General features: G+C 26.9%; 6 protein-coding genes across 12 annotated transcripts; 2 read left to right on the top strand and 4 right to left on the bottom strand.

The window, feature by feature from the left end:
• Positions 1-21: 21 nt before the first annotated feature.
• LOC100642190 (sorbin and SH3 domain-containing protein 1 homolog) lies at positions 22-4,727 on the top strand. Of its 3 annotated transcripts, none has more exons than XM_003392890.4 (6): positions 22-473; positions 965-1,049; positions 1,253-1,379; positions 1,457-2,224; positions 2,292-2,555; positions 2,916-4,727. In XM_003392890.4, the coding sequence occupies exons 1-6, from the start codon at positions 452-454 to the stop codon at positions 3,051-3,053; spliced, it is 1,404 nt and encodes a 467-aa protein (XP_003392938.1). In that variant the 5' UTR covers positions 22-451; the 3' UTR covers positions 3,054-4,727. The 3 variants fall into 3 exon arrangements, with proteins under 3 accessions (XP_003392938.1, XP_012163952.1, XP_012163999.1); XM_012308562.3 differs by lacking the exon at positions 22-473 and adding an exon at positions 511-788; XM_012308609.2 differs by lacking the exon at positions 22-473 and adding an exon at positions 870-894.
• Positions 4,728-5,795: 1,068 nt separating this feature from the next.
• On the bottom strand, positions 5,796-8,629 carry LOC100648617 (FMRFamide peptide receptor frpr-18). The gene is made up of 7 exons (XM_048406476.1): positions 8,014-8,629; positions 7,720-7,910; positions 7,417-7,589; positions 7,128-7,344; positions 6,884-7,066; positions 6,629-6,812; positions 5,796-6,523 (listed from the first exon to the last, which is right to left on the bottom strand). The coding sequence occupies exons 1-7, from the start codon at positions 8,112-8,114 to the stop codon at positions 6,193-6,195; spliced, it is 1,380 nt and encodes a 459-aa protein (XP_048262433.1). The 5' UTR covers positions 8,115-8,629; the 3' UTR covers positions 5,796-6,192.
• Positions 8,630-9,248: 619 nt separating this feature from the next.
• LOC100642911 (cysteine-rich hydrophobic domain-containing protein 2) lies at positions 9,249-13,943 on the bottom strand. The gene is made up of 4 exons (XM_003392896.4): positions 13,561-13,943; positions 13,013-13,223; positions 12,162-12,278; positions 9,249-11,838 (listed from the first exon to the last, which is right to left on the bottom strand). Exons 1-4 carry the CDS (start codon positions 13,677-13,679, stop codon positions 11,788-11,790), a joined length of 498 nt encoding a protein of 165 aa, XP_003392944.1. The 5' UTR covers positions 13,680-13,943; the 3' UTR covers positions 9,249-11,787.
• A 1,031-nt stretch (positions 13,944-14,974) lies between these two features.
• LOC100642433 (condensin complex subunit 2) lies at positions 14,975-18,031 on the bottom strand. Of its 4 annotated transcripts, none has more exons than XM_012308977.3 (3): positions 17,893-18,031; positions 17,729-17,815; positions 14,975-17,228 (listed from the first exon to the last, which is right to left on the bottom strand). In XM_012308977.3, exon 3 carries the CDS (start codon positions 17,222-17,224, stop codon positions 15,131-15,133), a length of 2,094 nt encoding a protein of 697 aa, XP_012164367.1. In that variant the 5' UTR covers positions 17,225-17,228; positions 17,729-17,815; positions 17,893-18,031; the 3' UTR covers positions 14,975-15,130. The 4 variants fall into 4 exon arrangements, with proteins under 4 accessions (XP_012164367.1, XP_048262471.1, XP_020718603.1 ...); XM_048406514.1 differs by having other exon boundaries at positions 17,698-17,815; XM_020862944.2 differs by having other exon boundaries at positions 17,487-17,815.
• Positions 18,032-18,104: 73 nt separating this feature from the next.
• LOC100642313 (ubiquitin carboxyl-terminal hydrolase 46) lies at positions 18,105-20,439 on the top strand. 2 transcript variants are annotated; one of them, XM_012309160.2, is made up of 8 exons: positions 18,109-18,417; positions 18,774-18,854; positions 18,951-19,167; positions 19,297-19,377; positions 19,470-19,762; positions 19,831-19,968; positions 20,059-20,202; positions 20,295-20,439. In XM_012309160.2, exons 1-8 carry the CDS (start codon positions 18,415-18,417, stop codon positions 20,400-20,402), a joined length of 1,065 nt encoding a protein of 354 aa, XP_012164550.1. In that variant the 5' UTR covers positions 18,109-18,414; the 3' UTR covers positions 20,403-20,439. The 2 variants fall into 2 exon arrangements, with proteins under 2 accessions (XP_012164607.1, XP_012164550.1); XM_012309217.2 differs by lacking the exon at positions 19,297-19,377 and having other exon boundaries at positions 18,105-18,417.
• A 437-nt stretch (positions 20,440-20,876) lies between these two features.
• On the bottom strand, positions 20,877-21,901 carry LOC100643028 (60S ribosomal protein L21). The gene is made up of 2 exons (XM_003392897.4): positions 21,800-21,901; positions 20,877-21,401 (listed from the first exon to the last, which is right to left on the bottom strand). The coding sequence occupies exon 2, from the start codon at positions 21,384-21,386 to the stop codon at positions 20,907-20,909; it is 480 nt and encodes a 159-aa protein (XP_003392945.1). The 5' UTR covers positions 21,387-21,401; positions 21,800-21,901; the 3' UTR covers positions 20,877-20,906.
• Positions 21,902-21,905: the final 4 nt, after the last annotated feature.

Here is a 21,905-nt window from a genome sequence, read left to right on the forward strand (position 1 = left end):
AGGGACATTAATGGTAATCTATAATCGTAATTCTGCAAATTTCAAATAAATACTTGATACGTCATAAATTATTTGGTAATTGTTCTAATTCTAAAGCGATCACATGTCTATACACATGTGAAACGATAAGCGTATAATTAAGAAACGGTTTCGTTGGTAGTCATAACATTTATAAGGACAAACGTGTCCTTTTTAATTACAAAAATGAAACATTACTAGTACAATGATTCATTTTCTTTGACAAGTGAAATCATTAAAAAATAACGAAATGAAACAGGAACAAACAGTTGTTTATTTATTTTATTAACATTAAATCTTTAAACAAGATATTTCCAACGATATATAAATTATTCGCCTATAGGACTATAGAAGTTAGTTGTTTAATCAATTTCTTTTAAACGTATTATCACATCGTAATATAAGATATAGTTGCAATCGTGTTGAATGAAAAATGGCTGCAAACGTAAAAACAGGTGAGTACTGTGTACGAACCTGCCGATAGTAATAACCATCACTCGAAGAAAATTAACTGATCTGTTTAATTGAAGAAAGTATATGTATATAATAAAATACAAATATAACTTTTTATCCATATGTTTAAAATTATAATTAAATTTCATTACTACGTCATGTTTTTCATTCGTACGTCAAATCCAATGTACACTGCCATTCGTGAAATTTTTAATTATTATCGTGGCGCCTCTGAATTCATATCGTGTCAAAAGATATCTGACACTTGGTAGTGGGCGTATAATCGGAACGCAGAAGCTTCATTGTTGTCAATACGGGTATTGTTTTTCGTAAATTCCCCTGCATGTTCGTGTCTACGTATTTGCATTTGTGTGCATGAATGTATAGAAAAGAATCTATACAATAAGTGTCTGTTCGTGCATTGTATGCTGCAATACTAGATCTCAACGAACTTTTTTTTGAGGTATTGCTTCATTTCATGGTTTGCTTTCAGAAATGCGAATTCCTACACGTTCTGCCCCTCGTCCACCGATTAATCCAAATTCGACGGCACAAAGAAACATTATTTGGAATAGCACGTAAGTTCGATATTATGCAGTTTAACACAGATTCTTTATACTTTTTGCCATTTTCATAATAAATATTTTCGTTACACAAACGTAAGTATATTATATATGATGTAATCACTGGATTTCATGCAAGACGCATGTTATAAGTTTATATAGAATTTCAAACATTATCGAATTCATTGCAAAATTTAATTATCTTTTGATATTCATAGAAACAATGTTTTTGGATCTTCGTTAATGCAACAACCTAATCAGAAGAAAAAGCCACCACCTCGGCCACCACCGCCAAAATTTAATCAAAATTACTCGCAAACACAAAAGGAAAAGTTAAAAAGGCCAGTATGTAGACGTCTATTAAATTAACATTTTACATTTAATAAACATTATCTAATGCTGTTTATATGGTATTTGAATAGGTAAGACCTACAGAACTTTTGACTAATCTTTTCGGAAGAAAGAAAAGCGAACATTCAAGCATAACACAGTTAAATAGTCAAATACACACTACAATATTACAATCAGAAAACACAAATGGACCAATTTGTTTAATAGATTTTAGTCCACCTGGATCTCCAACATTTACGACTCGATCAAGTAGTGACGGTGTTAGCATTGATAGCTTTGGCAGTGATGGAAACTCAAATCCATCTGCATTTACAAGTAGTGGGAACACATCTCAAACAGAAAGTGCCTTTGAAGATGATTTTGATTTTTTTGTAATATCTAATAAAAAAGCATCACAAAATGATCCATGGAAAATGAATTCAATAACAGATCCATTTGGACCATTGGAAATAACTAATCGTAATACATTACAATCTGTAAAACATGTGGGGGATGCAAGCTTTTTCGCTTTTAATACAAATAATCATACAAATAACCAAGCATCTTTCAATCAAACATCTTTGAAAAGTACTCAATCAATGCCAACTATAATTCGCGCGAAACCACCCAAACCCCCAGCTCCAAAAGTTTTACAAACGAAAATACAGCAAAAGATTAATAACATCGAAATTGACTCAAGATGTTCAAACAAAATAGTGCCTTCTGCTAAATCAATGACATTAGATTTATCTAATTCATGGCAAAATGATTCTAAAGATAACCCTTCACCTCCGATGCCCACAATACCACCACCTGCACCACCTCTGGAATATTTAGCAGAAATAAATAACGATCTTCCAGTAAGTAATTATAATTCGCTTCATACTTATTGCTTTATCAAAATAATTAGTATTGTCCTATTTTTAGGTCAGCAATGAAGAACCTTACGGCATTGCTCTATATGATTTTCCATTAATACATGCGGACGATTTGCCTTTCAAGCAAGGTGATATAATATATTTAATTAGAAAAATTAATGAAGATTGGATGGAGGGTAGAGTAGGAAATCAACAAGGAATATTTCCTATTAATTTTATTGATATAAAAATACCATTGCCTGGTGTCCCAGACAATATAGTTACCGCTATCTACCCTTTTAAAGGTGAAACACCAGAAGATTTAGTATTTGATGTAAGTTAGTTTGATGCAAAATTGACGATTATCATTTGCTCGCTTAGACATCATTCTTATATTACATTAAATTCTTATATTAATATACATTATTATAATTAATATGATTAATATAAATTAATATAAATATTCTGTCAATATGCAGAAAAGAATAACGACGATCTATTTTCTCCTGCTATTTATTATCATTAAAAATTGTACTCATCTGTCCTTTTTTTATCAAGGTTATTGTACTGCTGAAGTATGAAAAATTCCATTATGTTCGCTGATTACACATTTACTACACTTACATATTTGAATCTTACTGTATAATAGTTATCTTAATTTCATTTTATTTATATATCCGTATATATGTTGTAGGAAGGAGAAAAAATTACAGTTTTATCGAGGATATCACAAGATTGGTTATATGGTGAGTGTAAAGATCGAAAAGGACAATTTCCGGTAAATTACGTAAATAGAATCCCATGTAATCTTCCTTTACACATGGAAAATTAATGTTTCGCATGTTTTCTCATATTATAAATGATTATATATCAGTGATTTCTATATTGCTAATTTTATTCTTACTAATATTTTTGTAATGGTATTTTCATGAAGCTGGGAATGAAAAATTTAGAATTTATTCAGTCATAGATACTAAATGGAGATTAAATTTGTAGAATTTCTATTTACAACAAGACTGAGTTATATGCAAGTATGCATTGCCTTGTGAAAAAGAAAGAAAGAATTTCAAGAACATATTTTTACTAGATTTTTAAATTGGATTTTTGAAAATGAAAGATTTACATTTTGAAACTTTTTACGATTAAAAGAGTAGAGTAATATTACTTTTCAATTTTTTCAAAAGTAACTAATTTTTACGTCACTAATATTTATAGATATATCTTAAATATTATTTTCCTGAAGAAAATTAGTAATACAAATAAAACGTATTTTACCATCGTCAAAGTATTCAGATATCAAGCATTAATATTATTCTTTAATTGTGTAATATATATTTTTATATAGGATGACTCTTCTGCTAATTAAGTTAAAGACAATGCTGCCAATCGTACATCCAATCGTATACAATCGTAATACAATCGTTCGTATTTTATATATATATATATGTATAAGTACACATGATAGCCTCTTTCTTAAACAGAGGCGGCACCGATTCCTGGTAATGATGTTAACGTTAACGCTCTTCTGGTGTTATATACGTGTAGCATCAATACATATACGTAATCTGTAATGGCAAATGATAAGATAATATGTATATCTATGAAATGGTCAGCAATATTATCTTTGGCTTAACTAGAGAGATCATCTCGTAAATTAAAATACACTTAATGCAAAAATATGAAAAAATGTATATATGAAACTTTGTAATAATTTCCTATTTAATTTCAATATAATTAACAGAAATTTCAATATAATTACGCACAGAGTTGAAATTGAGATGTTTCAATATCAAATTTCAGCAAATCCTATTTGCCTTTATAATTTAAACTTTATTTAAGTTGTTATTTCTTATGTAATAGAGAAAGTAACATTTCTATTATCAATATTTTTGAATAACATTTCTTTGTAAATTTCTCTAACTGATTATTAAGTGTAGATAAATCCTAGATTTATTAATAAATTTAATAAGTTAATATATTTGTTTAATAAATAATAATTACAAATAAATATTTATACAATATGCAACATAATATGATTAACATGTAAGACGAATAATTATATTTTTTCATATGTACATAAAATATTTAAAACTTACTAGATTTAATGCAGAATTATAATTAAACCTGTAATGTTTCACTATTATTGTTTTAACAATTATTCTGTTCAACGTATCCTATATATTGTTAGAATGATCAAAATTACATATTAATTAGTAAATGTAATAAAAGGGTAACAACAATTTTTCTATTGATAAACATGTGTATGTTAACTTCATACTTAAATATGTTACACATATCAAATTGTATTTTATAATATGTATTTAAAATGTATTTCGATTTATGTTTAGTATATGAATATGCAATATCCATATACTATACATATACTGAGCATATATAGAATCTGAGTATGTCAAGTTTAAATTATTCATTATAGTTAAATATCGCATATATTAATGTAAATATTTAATTACACATTTATTACAATGAAACATATTTGCAAACCAAATTTGTGCATATTTTAATAATCAAAAAGAGAAGATATATTATATATTCTAAAACGTGTGTACGTATAAATAGATGTTCTTCAGTTATAATATGTAGTAAATTATTTTAAAATTTTTGGAAATTTCGTAGAAGATTTCAATTGCAGTATTAGCAAGCAATAATTTTATCAATTTTATAATTTATGTTGGAGCCAGATATCGGAATTATAAAATGAATCTAAACAAACAGAATTATAATAATTATAGTTTGTTATATCTTCATTTTTATGAACATAATGTAGAAAATTCGGTTGCATTAGTAATCATTTTGGCTCTAGTTCTGAAAGAAATCAGTGATCGGTCGACATGAAATTTGAAAGGGATTGAGGGAGGGAAGGGGATGTAGATCTTATTTAAAAATTTTAGCTATGGATATTTATTCGTTTCCGAAATATTGATAAAAAAGCTTTCGATGCTATACATATATATAGCAACTGTTTTCGCTGTAGTAGTCGTCATCGAATATCGAGTGCTGATTGTCAAGTAGCTGATGACGCAACAGTAATATCGACCTCAGTATGTATACGGTGTCCTACCTAAAATCCGTCCGCTTGTTTTTAGACTAAGTTACGTTTTAATCTCCGTGGTCGTAAAATGTTGGGTTAATATACCGCGCGCGCGTGTGTGTGCATGTGTTTGCGTGTCGTGTATGTACTACATAACCAGCGATCAACCTTAGTTATCAAATTATATATAAAAATATCCTGTCGCCTTATAGCGGCCGGCTAGTATTTGATTATTTAATTAGTTCAAAAAATAATTAAATAGAATATAAAACATCCTTTGGACAACTGAAGCTACAATAACCTATTGTACGTGGGACACCGTATAAATACTGAAGTGATATCGCTATTGCATCATCGACTATTCGACAATTGAGGATAGGTACCAGAGAACAACTACCAGCGAAGACGGTTGATTAGTAATTAGTAACATCTATATAGACACCATTCAATATATAGTATCGAAAACTTTTATTAATAACTCAAAAATTAATAAATAGTCATAGCTAAAATTTTAAATTTGGGATCCACCCCTCCCCTTCTCTCTCTCTCTCTTTCTCTCTCTCAAATTTCATATCGATCGGTCATTGTGATCTCTTTTAGAAGAACATCCATCATTTTTATCATGTGTGTAAAATAAATTATTTAATGTGATACATAATATTAATAATATGATATACTTTCTAGAAATATGTAATAGAAAATTCAAGTTTTGTATATTCAAGTTTTGAAAATATGTAATAAAATTAGTGAAAATATAAACAAGGAAGAATACTCCTACCAAAAGTGATATAAGTAAAGTGATAAAATTTGACATGAAATATATAACAGTGTACATATTCAATAAAAATATGTAGATATATAAACATTTTTGCAATGTTTAATGCTAACAGTCTTTATAAATTTGATTTATATATTCTTTACATTAAGTGTTTGCAATAGTGGTACTATTATTTTGCGCAGAAACACTTCCAGAGGTAGGGTGTTCACCAAGCGTGATAGCTCTTATTAGTAATACGTTCGGAGATTGTGCGGGTTTTAAATGTGTAGGATATTTTGAACACAATATACATTTGTTGATATGTTTAGAAAAGATTGAAAAGATTACAATTTTATATCGTTTTAATGTCTGTATGACTACGTTTCTAAATTTTTCACCTGTCAGACAATATAAAAAGAAATTAATTGCAAAATTCCAATGATATATATGAAAGCATAAACCGCGGCACCATTTTAATAACATTTTTTCTTTTAACCTGAAAAATTAATTAATAATTGTAAGATACAAAGTTATCAATTATATTAAACGCATACGCAATAACAAGCAAGCATATATTATACGCATATTCTAAAATCTATACCAGTGTATATATTCCGCTTTTCTTTTCATCTCAGTACTGGGAAATTTAATCAAAATGACATCCCAATAAAGTTCCAAAGTTTCAACTATACCAAGGGGTAATAGTAATACTAAATAAACTGTTGATATTACAAATAATATTCTAAAAATATGATGTACTTTGTTTGTTTTATGTCTGAAATTTTCTAAGAAATAACGTCATGAAATGTATTCGTTTTTCTTTAATTACATAAATCTACTTAAATAATTTACTTACGAGTTAACTGACAGTGAATTTTTTCAGTTTTTTTCATGAGTATAATCAGTAAAATATTTCCAATAAATATGAAAAGTAAAGGTAACCAAGTTGATAATGCAATATAAAAATACATAGCACTACCCCATGGTTTTATTTTCTTTTGGCATGGTATAAATTCAAAAACACTGTCTGTTTCATAGCCTGTAAATTAAGTGAAATACATTTCTGACATAACACATTGTACTGAAATTTGAATTTTTACCTCCTGAATACAATTTTGTTAATGATATTATAAAGCTGACACATATCAAAATAGTAATAGTTATTGTTCCCGAAGAATTGTTATAATGACCATATATTCCAAAAGGAAACATTATAGCAAATACTCGTGTCCATGTGAGAACTACAACTAGCCAAGTAGATGTAAATTGAAAGAATTCCATAGTAATAGAATTCAAACTGCATAGAAATCTACTAGCCTAAAAAATGATAAACTTGAGTTTCTAATTATATGCATAAGATATATGTAATTATCTAATATAATTGCTTACCATGAAAAGATTATTAACAAATATAAAATGTGACTTTGCAATACCTACAGCATAATTAAATACTAATGCTCCATTATCAGATAAGGCAAGTGCCTTTAAATAAAGTGACAAATTTGATTCACAAAGTATAGGTGTACTTAATATTACAAAAGAAATAGTATTTAACATTACACCTATGTGAAAAACAAATTATTTATTACAGTACAGTAAACCATATTAACCTTATATATATATATATCATATAAAGTAGCAAATTATCATATAATAATAAAATGGAACACTATTCTCCTTTTTTTTACTCACCGAGCATTATAATAAATGGTGTTATGTAGCCAAGTAAAAAGCGTACAAATTTAACAAATGGTTGTAATGATAACCAGTAAAAACGGATTTCACAAGGCCATACAATTTCTAAATCGGATTGTGAAAAATTGTAGAGAAAATCCAAAGTTGTTATTGGTAATGGGCATGTTAAATTTCCTTTAATGTAAGAACTATATAACAAATATAAATATGTAGATGGAAACATACAATAATCTTTATTTATTAATTATATTTTTAATTAATTACATTTCACAATTTTTATAAAATTCTCACCTGACTTCATCTTTTACTGAAATTTCAGTAGACTCTATTGATTGTAGCAATACATTTAACATTAACATGGATTGCAGATTTATATTGGTAAGTGAAACCATTTGTATACATATACATGTACTTTATGAAGATACAACAAAATTTTATGCTGTAATATCTAAAAATATATATTTTACATATTTTAATGATGAATATATATTACAAAAAATATGTTGTTAAGAATTAATTGTGACAATTTAGTCCGTGAAAGCCTCAAAAAATATGTTTTTACTTAAAATTTATATACCACCTTCTGTCAAACACCTTTTCACTACCATGACTAATAATGATGTCTTACTTCTCATTAAGATCTGCAAAGGCACCTGTCGTCAATTATCATAACATAGAATTATTCTTAGCAAATATCATTTCAATGCAGATAACAGCTTATAAGACATATATATGACTAGAAACAGACCTGCATTTTGTGTACACTTAAATACATCAGTACAGATCTACATATCCAATAATGAGAGTTTGTATAATATATATGTATATATGTATATTTTTTTAACTTTCTAACAAGTTCCTTTTTTAAACTATAGCCACAATGATATGATAAAATGAAAGAAATTAATATTATTATACATATAAGAAAAGGTTTCTTATACAGTGAATTAAATATTGTAAAATAATGTATTTGTTATTAAAAAATAATATTTAAAAGAAAATTGCTTTAACAGAGCTAAATATTTGATATACATTAAAGGAATTTTTATTTTTTTTTATCAACGAATTATTTTTAATAAAGTTCTAAATAATAGTTTATTTTTTAAGTTGTAATTTTGTTTATAAATTTAAGTTACAGGCAATAGTTAAATGTAAAATTAATATAATGAAAAATTTAATACATAATGATATACAAAAGACAGAGTTAGTTAATGAGAATTTTTATTTTAATAATTAGATATATTTGTTGAGTAGTAATTATCATCATTTTATGGAAATATAATTTGCAATATATTTTCTGTGTATAGTGTATACATATAGAATTCAGATAATCCACAACAGAAAGGCACATTAAAATTATGGCAGACTGATAGTCATTTTTGTAAAAACATTGAACACTGTTTTTCTTTTGTTGTAATAGTAATAAATCATATATATTATTCATAACAAACTTTCTAACGTTTCTATGTATTCTATACTTCTTTGAAAGCTTATTTCATTAGGTTCAATAAATAAAATTCTATTTGTTTTCAACAATTTTCTAAAAATTTCTTTATTACATTCTTATGAAACACACTTAATGTACTATGATAAATACAACAAAAATGACATTACATTCCTAGAGACATTACTTTTAATTATTTGTTCTGCCTATCAAAAATATATCCCCTTCGTTTCATAAATTTTGTATCTGCCTAAGAATATTATATAAATTGGCTTCATATCTGATATTCTTCTGTCTTTTTCACATCAATCCTTTCTATCGTCTATGATAATACCAATATGTAAATAAGTTCACCTATATCTCAAGGAATAATTTCTTTTTAACAATAATGTTTATTTCTCCATGTACTAGTAAATTCGTCAAATCCAATGTACTTTTCAAAACAATTTTATTGTTTCTTCATTATGAAATTCTCCTCCTTAAAATTATTTATTATTTATAGCATTTTACCTTTTAAATATATAAGTTTCTTAACATATTTACAATCACATATGTAAATATATGCAATACAATTTATCTACAAAAAAGTACGATTCAAGAAATTAACTATGCATTCCACTTATGTGTGTGTGAAGAAAATAAAAATGCAGTTTTTAATTTCCATTGAGTTATTAAATACAATAACATCAATTAATGAAAAAATAAATCCATATCTCTTTATTTGTAAACAATTTTTCAATGTTTTGTTTATCAAAACAGATTCTAAAATATTTAAGTTCATATACTTACAAACATTAAGAAATACTTGCACTATCCAAATAAAAAAGGGGAAAGAAAGAGTAAAACAAATGAATAAGCATTGATAATTACAAACATATAAATTACTAATATATAGTGTAAAAGCATGTTGACTGTTACAGTTATCAATTCTGCACAATTCTACATTAATTATATTTTTTAAACACACAAAACATCAAGGATATTTACATTCATGGTTCCATTGCACAGTACATCTCAAATGAAGTATCAACAATTTACATAACTCACATAATTTGGAATGGAATGATATTGTTAACTAATGCAGCTTCTACTGGTTCATAATATTCGATGAAATAATCTTTATATTAATTTATTAGTAAGTCAAAAATTATTTTCCCAAACTGGTGTTCACATGAATTATTGTACAGATACTAAACTTACTGTTGTAATGTGAAGCATTATCAAGCAATCAATTATGATTGATAATTTTGGAAATTAAGTACATCCCTTAGAAAGATATTTATTGTGTTTATTAAGCTAGAAACTCAGATGTATGCGATTTTTGAGACATATGTAGGATATATCTTTAAATTGAAAACTAGTCTTGTATTCTCAATCACAGCCACTGAATAGAAAGAAAAATACTTCTCATGCTTTCCAAATTTCTAACATATGTCCTATCCATTTTTCTACAATTTTTCTATACTTCATTATATCTATATCCAGAGCTTATTTTTATTTCTTATGTATCAACGAAAATTTTTGCTTATAAAATAGAGTTTCTATATAGAGAAGTGCCTGTACAGAACCATATAATGTGATATACAATATTACAGAACAAAAATATTCATTAAAATTTTAAGTAAACAATGTAATGATTGATAATTGAATGAATTTTAATACTGTACAGTGATTGTATTTTTTATTTTTTCAAAACCAGTCATTCTCTGTAAAACTGGCTATGAATAATAAGAAAATTAATTTTTCCTTTTTTTCTAATGCAAAATAGTTTATCCCACATTATATGTAAAAAGACTTATATTTCGATTGAAGGTAATATCATCATCTCTTGATAGCAACAATATGTTTACCATCTTAAATTATATTAAATTCATGTCAAAAAGTAAAACAGACACATATTTGTATGTATCATATTCTCTAATATCACCTTGGTAAGAAATCAACCTATAGACAAAACAAGTTTTTATATTGTATACATTAATATGTACAAACGAGTATCTGTATTTTGCATTTTTTAATGGTATAAGGGCTATGTGATAGTTATTTTTCACCCTTGAATCACAAATACTTTGTAAACTATTCGTTGTACTATATCAGATTAATTTCTTACCTGAAAGCTTAATATCTAATTGAAATGTAGGTTTTAAAAAATTATTAACAAGGTAACAAAAATTGTTCAAAATAGTTATGTTTTAATGACTAGTAAACTAGATATCAAGCAGTGCTTTTAAAATACGTTTATAATTCCATTTGTAATTTTTTCTGTGCAAACTGATAAATATTTGCTAATATTCTTTTTCACTAAATAACTGAAAATCAAAAGCAGATCGATCTCTTTTTATAAAAGATGAGTACATAAATTGTTGTGATTTTGTACCTGTTAAGATAGATGTTAGGGAGTAAGACTAATATATCATAACTGATCCGCATTTGTATCTCATTATTGTACTGTGCAATCCTACATATAATATTTACAAAAATAAGCATCCCACAAGTGCCTTCTGTAATGACACTTAATTTCTCTTATTTTACAATTAAGCCAGAAGCTGTTGGCTTTTTACATCTTAGAGTTGCACTAATTTATTATGTGCATAAGTCATACGAGTATCCAGATCTTTTCTTTAGTCAGGTTTATATATGGGTATCTTTGGAATAAATTCAATTAAAAGAACCTGAAATATAAAAGGTGAAAACAAATAAGCATGTGTTTATACGTAAACATTGGATTTGTGCTTAAGACTAATTCAGACGATGATGTAACTAAAAGTATAAGCTTGTTTATACTAATAAGCTTTCAACTATTTACATAATCAAAAAAGTGAATTTGTGTGTATATGTGTCCTTCCTTAAGAAATAGATAATATAATAACAGATTTGATCTCTATGAATTTAAATAGAGAAACTAATTGTAATACAAATTAAATAACTAAGATTAAATCTTAAAACAAGAAATATAAAAATATAACAATTTTAATTTATCTTTATGCTTACTTACATATTCCATCATGGATGAAGTGTCACATCTTTGTTTTGCTAATCTCCAATGTAATCCAAGTGTGTGATATAGCCTACTATTCTCCCACTCTAATAATTTATTTAAAGAATGTTGTGTCTATAAATATTAAGATAAAAATTGTTTATATTATTATATATATATTACATACCTCATTTTATATTTCATATATTGGTCAATTTACAGAAAATGGGCCTCAGTATCTATTTTAATAGGATTTGTTTTAATTGTTTTGTTTATATGTATAAACAATGAGAAAAATAAAAAGATTGAGAATTCGGATCCAGATCATTTCCAAAAAAATAAAACCAACCAAAAAAGAAAAATTGAGAAAAAATATTTAAAAAATGTAATAATTCTTACAAATACATATTGCATTTTTAATATAAATTTTTATTAAGGTATATATATGTGTGTGTGTGTGTGGCTTTTCACTCAAATGTTCATTGCAATGGTTCATGTAGGTATATTAGTTTAGACTAGATAAATATTTAGCTAGTGTAAGTTAGCCAACATTGTCCTTATGATAGTAATTTATCCATGATACCATCTTTAAGTGATCTATATAAATTTCTCTCTTTTAGCAACAACACTTCAAGTTTTTTTCTATTTTTCTTCACTTCTGCACATTTTTTATCCTTTTGAAGGTGATCTGAGTCCAATTTCCAATTGTTTATAGACATAAACAAAACATATCCCATAAAACAGTCCCACAAAAATCAATTATAAGGCCTTTCTTCTACAAGCGCACTCATATGTTTTATTACAAAATTTCATCATAGATAGAAACTTACACAAAACAAGTATATTTTTTACGAAGATTAAATATTTACCCTTTTACTCAAACATATAACAGGCCAAAGAGAACATCCTAATGTACAACAACAACAAACGCAACCACAAAATAACCACTTAACATTAACTGGTAATGTTTTTTTCAGTACACTGTTTATTCTCATAATAGTTGCTTTAAATTCTTCTGGAGCAATACGAGACACCAAGCCATTTGGAAATTCTGAATCAAAACGATTACTAAGTCCAAATCTAAAACAAATAATTATAATTTTAGTATATTAATTCACTTAAGTAATTTACACAAGTTATACAACACAAAAAATTCTGCTTGAGCTTTTTGTTATAAAAATGAGATTGCAGAAAAATCACAAAAAACAAATTTTATTGAATTTTATGTTCTGCAATCATGTCTTACATTATATATTTTTAATTGTATTATTTTTAATACAAAAGTAGGATTGTCGTAAATACAGGTAAAATCACACTCAGTATAAAAATAGTTCACAGCTTTGATTTCTTTGTTCTTGAAATTAAATACTGAGTTTATGTATGTAAAAAATATAAAGGATAACAGAAATTTGCTTACACAGTCATATTGCCAGCTCCGCGAATAACTATAGGATCTGGCACCATTTTCACGTACTGTTCCTCCAAATTTTGTTCATTTTCTTCTTCTTCTTCATAAATTGCATCGAAATCTGCCATTGTGCAATATTCAATGGTTCCCGCTCTATGAGCAACACGACTATATCGTCAAGACAGAACGATGTCTATTCTATTGAAATGCAGCTCTTCTTCATTTATATTTAACACGGAATTGCAACGCATACACGTTGACTTTAAGTGTTCTGCGTAAACATTTTCATGGTTAGGAGTAATAGGCCAAGCAGCAAGCTTTCAGTTGAAAGTTATTTACAACAACATTCACAACACAAGACAACACGCACTGCAGATACCCACAGCAGCCACAGCTCATCAATTTTTCATTCAATGCGATTTCAGGTTTGCCAACATTATAATCTAGAAATGAATTAATATCGCAGGCTTCTATTAGTAGATTAGGTAAACGACATTCATATACTGAAGCCTAGGGAAAACCGTCCGAAAATTGAGTCGTGTCTAGTTAAAGAAAAAATCAACATGGAAGGTCAACAAAGTCCGCATTCTTGCGAGATAGATAGAGATGAGTAAAGTACCTCTATCTCTGTCTAAAACACTCATAGCATATCACGCATGCACATAGGAAAACCTCGCATGTTGATTTTTCACTAGTCACGACTCAATTTTGTGACAGTTTCCCCTAGCGAGAGTTGAGACTTGCTTATTTGATCGTGATTCTATGCATGGAGATAGAAATCTGCTATTAATCATATTCAATCAATTCGATTCATCCAAAGTACTCAATAGAAGATATTCGTTTTTAAATTCTTTCTTTTCATTATTTTAAATTCTTCTTTTAAACGTTTCGAAATTTTATTTGGTATCATTTTTAGATGCAGTAGTTCTTAAAGTAATTCCAAATCAATATTGTATCAAATCAAAACCTAATACTTCACAAAGGATCGATACCAGTTTGAATTTCATGAAGCTATCGAATATCGATAACCGTTTGATATCGTATGAAGGTATCAATATTCGTTTGATACTTTACAAATATTGGGTTGGCACCCGTTTGATACCTTAATAGCAATATACAGATCTGTTTATATGACCGTGAACTGAACTCGTTGGACAATTTATAATATGTATCTAATAGATGATATTGCAGGAATATTGCATGCACTATTAAAATTTGAATATAATGTTGTTTTATAAACCTCATTCTTTACATATAATTTTTTTTACCCTTAACATTACTTTTTTAATATTGTCACTTAATAGAAGAATTTTGGAGAATATTAATATAAAATTGAAAATAATCAAGTACTAGGCTTGTTAAAAATATAATAAATTTATTGCGCATTATGACAATATTGTATTAATATAAAACTTAATCAATATTTATCACACACATATCTATTTTATTCAAAGCAAAATGTTGTTTAATTGTTAATTACATAATCTTCTCAATTCATATTCAATTCTTATTTTATATAATTTTTTATAATCTCGTAATTATAAATATTATAATTTTTGTTAGTTTTATATAAATATATTTATCCTTGCTCTATAATAAGATCTGTCATGTCATATGAAGAATTTATTTTTAACGTTTTTTCATTTGCTAAATGCAATAAAGACACAAACGAAATTGGAAAGCTTAAAGCTTCAATATTAGTTTTAGTTAATATACCTGGCAATACTTTATAAATATCACTAAAATATTTACTACTATTCATTTTGTTACCTCTATCTTGTTGCATTGTTTTTCTACTCTCTGTTTCTTGTACATCCTTTTCTGTATTATCTTTTAAACATTTCCAAATAGAATATTTTAATTGTCTCATGTCAACTTTTTTGGGACGTACACAATAAGCAATAGACAACTTATTTGTGAGTTTTGGTATAGCAACTAGATTGTCTCCAGTAAAAGGCATTTGTATTCCAAATATACCCTCATTTTCATATTGTATATCATTATCAACTGCATCATTTTCTTCATTTTGTTCATATTCCTCATTGTGATTGTTAGAACAATGGCTTGATATATCATTTGCATTTATATAATTATAATTTTCTATGTTATCAGATAAAGTAGTAACATTTATATTATTTGCATTTCTTGAATTTTTAAGTGTTGTTGTATGAAGATATAATTTACTAGCTTGTATAATATCATAATGTTTATCTGGAGGTAATGTTAATATTTCTTCATTCCATTCTATTTTAACAGTTCTAGTATGCAGTTTAGTTAACTGACTTGGTAAAAATTTAATATTCATGTTTTCAATCGTTTTATCATCATAACACAACTCCATTTCCTTATTTTTCTTCTTTGCTTGTGCTTGACGACATAGTTGATTCTCAAAATTATTACTAAATAAAGTTTTTTTAAAATTAGTTGCTTTCCAGTGAGATGGGCCAGCCCAATGTATATTTAAGCTCTTTTGAATAAAGGAATATTCTGAAACTTTTGATGATACCGTATTAGTTAAAACTTTACAAAAATCCACAATATTTTCTACCTGATTAGGTATAATAGCACATCTATCTACATTTTCTTCTTCTGTCACTTCAATATCAAAATAATTCATACCAGTAGATACATGTTCATTGTCATGTACTGAGTTTTCATCAAGATCAAATTGAAATTTGCTCCCATTATTTTCTTCTGGAATTACCTCATTTGGTTCATCTATCGTCCAACTAAGAAAATCAAAATAGAATAAAGGAGCACCAATTTGCATGTTTGAAAAATCTCTTATTTCTGGAATATCACACCCTGTATATTTATGTTGCAAGTCTTTGCTATTTACTGTATCTATTAAAATATCATTATAAGGATGTAGATAAAATTTGGAATTTGCATGGTTTGGCAACATCACTTGATACAACATATCTGTGGTTTGTAAATCTGCTTCCATAGTTATTAAAGAAGGTTTCTCAGTTTCAACATTCATTTTTAAAGCTTCAACAGTGGCAAATATTGTTTGTTTATTTTTTTTCTTCTTTCTTTTTTCTTGCTTTCGTTTATCTTGGCTGTTCTCTGTTGCTTCTTGACAATCCATTTCTTCCATATTATTTTGGTTTTTACTGTCTTTGTCTTGTTTTTCCAGTCCACCAATCATTTTGAGTATATCCATATGTACACCATCAACACGATATCCATAGATTTTAGTACTTACATCCAAAGATGTACTAGCTACTTGCAAATTAGACATGTTGGCATCTTTTTTCTTAATCATATATGTCATAAAATCAATCATTTCTAAGCTAAATGCATTTTTGGAGTTAATTTTATTCTCTGTACCAAGTTTTATACATTGTGATATGCGTTCTGCCATTTGAGAAGCTGGCATATTCACTAGAAAACCAAGTCCCAAAGAACGTCTTCTATCATTTAAACTTGTAGAAATTGATGATGCAGTATCAGTAATTTCTCGGCGACGAGCCAAACGTTCTGCTTCATCATCATTTTCTGATAAAGCAAAACTGTTTATTTTTTGAGGAATTACAGACTTCCGTCGCAATGGAGAAGAAGAAGATGGAGAGGAATGTATAATAGAATCCATTAATATATTTATACCCTTACAAGCTGTCATCTTGCCGCTTGGAATTTTATGAATATTAAGCTGAACTTCTTTATCCATATTCCTACAATAAATATAGAAAAATGTATATAAAATAACTCTTTTTAATATTTATATATTTTTTATATGAATTGTGATGTTTTATTTAAATATATAACTTTGAAATGATTTATAAAAATGGATTGAATTATGTAAGTAAATGAATCAAAATTATATATAATTATCAATTTTCCAAATTTTTAAAAATACATAAATATTCCTTAAATATTCAAATGATTTATAAGATCATATAATAAAAAGAACATGATTGTTCGTATATTGCCTGTGACATTCTACAATGATTATAAAAGTAGAAATATGTATATTGTCAATAACATTTTTCCTTCATGATTATACATTGAATAATAATGAAATTTAGACATGTTTAAATAAACATGTATTTTGAAAATTATAAACTAAACAGCTTGATAAAGACCATCACACAAATTAATAACGTTTTATTTTATTCTCTTTTCTATATAATGTTCAATTACGTTTGAAAAACTTAATTAGTAATACAATTACGTTCAACATATGTATAACATCAACGCTCTACTTTCTTCAAATTGATGCTAATAGTTACATGAAATGAGGTCATACTTCATAATATATCTGAAAAACACAATATTTCTATGTGTATCATTCAAATACAATATACGTATACAAAATATAATATATCACAAAAATACATTGAGCTGTTATTTCCCGAAAATTCTAAAAAAATTGGCGCGAAATAACTACAAAAATAGCGATCATAAAACCACGGATATCAAATTCAAGAGATTTTATCATGAAGTAATTGTTTGTAGAGTGCCGAATAACCGAATATATTTCCTATGTAGAGACATCTTTCGTTGAAAAACCGCTTCAGGAATCAACATCAATACCCTTTTTAATGCTTTTGAGCACACATCAATAACTTCTGATAATTTCGTGAAAACTAATAATTTAATCGAGACTCGAGACAAATACCGTTCAGAGTGTATGTTAATGAAAACGTCGAAGAACACAAGTGAACATATATAAGAAATATTGTGCAAATTGTCATTATCGAACAGTTGTTTTCATTTCTATCGTAAAAAAACCTGGACAACTATGCAATTATAATAATTTAAACAATAAACTTGTAAATTAGAATACCATGGAGGTTCCATCATCAAAATCCATGCTGTTTGCTTGTCAGTGGTCAGTAACAGTTATTAAATCATAAAATGGTAAGTTGAAATGAATTTTATAATCAATAAATATGTTTACTAGCTTTGTGTCATTGTGTGATATCAATATGAATACCATCATATACACTCAATCTATATTTGTTTTAAGTCGTCATACACTATATCTTTTTTAAATAAATTTCATAATAAAATAAGAAATAACTTGTAATTATACAAAATTAGGAATTTATTTCTAAAATCAGGTTAGAATTTAAAGAAATTTCGTCAGAGCTTATTTATATGTTACAAATTATGTTATGTATATGTATATGTTAATTACAAAACATTTGTTTGCAAATTTCTATTATTACTATCACTTCTTTATGATTATATATTATATATTATAATTATTATAGGGTACAAATATATCACAATTGGAGAAAGATATTGGCTCTGATCAATTTCCTCCTAATGAACATTATTTTGGTCTAGTTAATGTAAGTATAATAAATTATAGAAATATTTAAAAATTATAAAATTGTTTTTTATTCTCTGTATTAAAATTATTAATACTAATATTTATATTATTATAGTTTGGAAATACCTGTTATAGTAATTCTGTGCTACAAGCTTTATATTTTTGTCGACCATTTAGAGAAAAAGTTCTAGAATACAAAGCTAGAAATAAGAGAACCAAGGAAACATTATTAACATGTTTAGCAGATTTGTTCTACAGTATTGCAACTCAAAAAAAGAAAGTTGGATCTATTGCTCCAAAAAAATTTATTGCCAGATTGAGAAAAGAGAAAGGTTAATATGAATACATATTTCTAATATAAAAATTGATTTTATAATTATAGTGATATATTCTATAAAATATTTAAGTATTTAAATTGTTTATGCATGCTACTTATAATGTATGTATATAATTTTTTACAGAGGAATTTGATAATTATATGCAACAGGATGCACATGAATTTTTAAATTTTTTGATAAATCACATAAATGAAATTATTTTAGGTATGCAAATTTCTTTGCATATGTACATACATATGTACATGTATATAATAGCAGATCCTTACAATATTAATTTTATGTGTCTGATATTCCAGCAGAGAGAAGTCAAAGCAAACCAACAGGAGGAAAATGTGGTGCAGGTGATGCTGGTTCACCACCAGAGCCTACATGGGTTCATGAAATATTTCAAGGAATTTTGACATCAGAAACACGCTGCCTTAATTGTGAGACTGTATCTAGCAAAGATGAGGATTTCTTTGATTTACAAGTTGATGTAGACCAAAATACTTCAATCACACACTGCCTCAGATGTTTTTCAAATACTGAGACGCTTTGTAGCGACAACAAATTCAAATGTGATCACTGTAGTAGTTATCAAGAAGCTCAGGTATTTGTAAAAAAGTTTTACGATTAATAAAATTTAGGAAGGAATTTAACAATACTCCTTTATTCCAGAAACGGATGAGGGTTAAAAAATTACCAATGATACTGGCATTGCATCTAAAGAGATTTAAATATGTGGAGCAATATAATCGTCACATAAAAGTTTCTCACAGGGTAGTTTTTCCTCTAGAGCTCCGACTCTTTAATACGGTAAGTAGTTTGCAATTGTTATATATTTGATTGTTTATTTTAACCTTCCAACATTCGAATCTATATTTTTATACATATAATAATTTATAGAGTGATGATGCAGTGAATCCGGATCGATTATATGATTTGGTCGCAGTTGTGATACATTGTGGTAGTGGGCCTAACCGAGGACACTATATTTCAATAGTAAAAAGCCATGGGTTTTGGTTACTTTTTGATGATGATATGGTTGATGTAAGTCTTATAATTTACATTATAAGTATTTATATTATGTAAGAATTATTTATCTTTATATAACTATTTATATTACTAAATTTTCATTTTAGAAGATTGATGCATCTACAATAGAAGACTTTTATGGACTTACATCAGATATTCAGAAAAGTTCTGAAACTGGCTATATCCTATTCTATCAATCAATAGATTGTAATTAGAACTTACTACAAATATATAGTGATTAAATTAAACAAATTCTATACGATAATTTCGTATTTTATTGAAGTACAGTGTATAAAATTAAAAATATTATATGTTAGATTATTTATAAAGTAAAATATGTATAGAATCAATTATATCTTGTTTGTAAAATATATAAAAAAATGATTAGCTTCTTGGGCTACCATAATAATTAATGTAACACTCTAAGAAAATTGTTTTCTTTCTAGATACAAGAAGAATTATGTATTTTAATTCTGATGCAAAAAATACTAGTCCATAAAATATTTTGTTTCAGTTAAAGATAACGATAAATTCTATATGTATGTAAAAATATATTAATGAAAATAAAATCATTGTTAACAAAAATTGCATTCTATTTTTATACATGTAGATTAATATAAAATTTCATTGCAAGTATTACATTTAAAACTATATTTAAAATACACATTGGAAATAAATACACATGATACTGATTTTTCCAAAAGCTGTTTATTTAAATTTTAAGCAATAAATTCATATGGAATAGGGGCAAGTAAAATTGGATTTTCACGTCCTGATACAATGTGTCCAGGCCTAGGTTCGGCAGGCTGTCTTTTTAGCTTTACTTTTATGTTCTTCTCCTTCGCTAATTCCTTAAGCTTTTCATTTTCTTTTACACGTTGCAAAAAGTCTTCTCTACATTTAGAATGAGTTAAATGTTCAATACGAACATTAATTCTTTTGGCAATAATTCGCCCACGGACTCTCTTATTGACAATAACACCAAGAGCATGAGGAGTAACATTGAATACACGTCCAGTTTTTCCATGATAAACTTTATAAGGCATTCCCTTTTGAACAGCTCCATTACCTTTGATATCAACTATGTCGCCCACTTTGTACACTTTCATATATGTGGACAATGGAATCGTTCCATGTTTGCGGAACTTCCGGGAGAATAAATCCCTTGTTCCTCTGCGATATCCCTTTGAATTTGTCATAGCGACTGATTCTGCCTACAATATATGTATTTGTATTAAATCTTTTGCAATAATTGAACACAATCACAAAAGTATCATTAATTAAAATTGGTTATGTTAACTAAATAATTAGAATATTTTTTTATATAAATTTATATAGCAATATAGATGATTAAAATATTAAATTTTAATAAATAAAATGATGAAATATAGAATTTTTATCAAAATTTAAAACAAAATTTATTAACATATGCACGAATACTGTCACGTGCATTTGCTTAGGAAGACAATTTAGAATGAAATTCAGCTTTTCTTTCATGCAGATAAAAGTTAAACATATCGAACAAAATATTAAGAAATTATAAAAAATGAAACATAAAGCAAATATCGTAAAAGCTTTTTAAAATTTTTCATAAATATTGTCTTATACTTACAAAAGACAAGTGTAACCATTCACGTTCTTCGAAAAAAGAATTTAAGATCGGTACTCTTATACTTATTATTATTACAGAAGAATCGATAATAATCGATACATAGTCG

Source organism: Bombus terrestris, chromosome 1 (assembly GCF_910591885.1).
Source record: "Bombus terrestris chromosome 1, iyBomTerr1.2, whole genome shotgun sequence".
NCBI lineage: Eukaryota > Metazoa > Arthropoda > Insecta > Hymenoptera > Apidae > Bombus > Bombus terrestris.

Bases quoted from the DNA above. Each gene is read 5' to 3' on its own strand.
- LOC100642911 (XM_003392896.4), bottom strand. From the start codon at position 13,679: ATGGCAGATTTCGATGCAATTTATGAAGAAGAAGAAGAAAATGAACAA. The intron at 12,279-13,012 runs GTAAATATTTAA...TAATATTTATAG, and splicing joins TTATATGTTTGAGTAAAAGG to ACACAACATTCTTTAAATAA. The intron at 11,839-12,161 runs GTAAGTAAGCAT...TTTATATTTCAG, and splicing joins CTTCATCCATGATGGAATAT to GTTCTTTTAATTGAATTTAT.
- LOC100643028 (XM_003392897.4), bottom strand. From the start codon at position 21,386: ATGACAAATTCAAAGGGATATCGCAGAGGAACAAGGGATTTATTCTCC.
- LOC100642190 (XM_003392890.4), top strand. From the start codon at position 452: ATGGCTGCAAACGTAAAAACAG. The intron at 2,225-2,291 runs GTAAGTAATTAT...TCCTATTTTTAG, and splicing joins AAATAAATAACGATCTTCCA to GTCAGCAATGAAGAACCTTA. The intron at 2,556-2,915 runs GTAAGTTAGTTT...TATATGTTGTAG, and splicing joins CAGAAGATTTAGTATTTGAT to GAAGGAGAAAAAATTACAGT.
- LOC100648617 (XM_048406476.1), bottom strand. From the start codon at position 8,114: ATGGTTTCACTTACCAATATAAATCTGCAATCCATGTTAATGTTAAAT. The intron at 7,911-8,013 runs GTGAGAATTTTA...TTTGTTATATAG, and splicing joins TCAGTAAAAGATGAAGTCAG to TTCTTACATTAAAGGAAATT. The intron at 7,067-7,127 runs GTAAAAATTCAA...CTTAATTTACAG, and splicing joins AACAAAATTGTATTCAGGAG to GCTATGAAACAGACAGTGTT.
- LOC100642313 (XM_012309160.2), top strand. The intron at 19,378-19,469 runs GTATGCAAATTT...CTGATATTCCAG, and splicing joins CATAAATGAAATTATTTTAG to CAGAGAGAAGTCAAAGCAAA. The intron at 20,203-20,294 runs GTAAGTCTTATA...TTTTCATTTTAG, and splicing joins TTGATGATGATATGGTTGAT to AAGATTGATGCATCTACAAT.
- LOC100642433 (XM_012308977.3), bottom strand. From the start codon at position 17,224: ATGGATAAAGAAGTTCAGCTTAATATTCATAAAATTCCAAGCGGCAAG.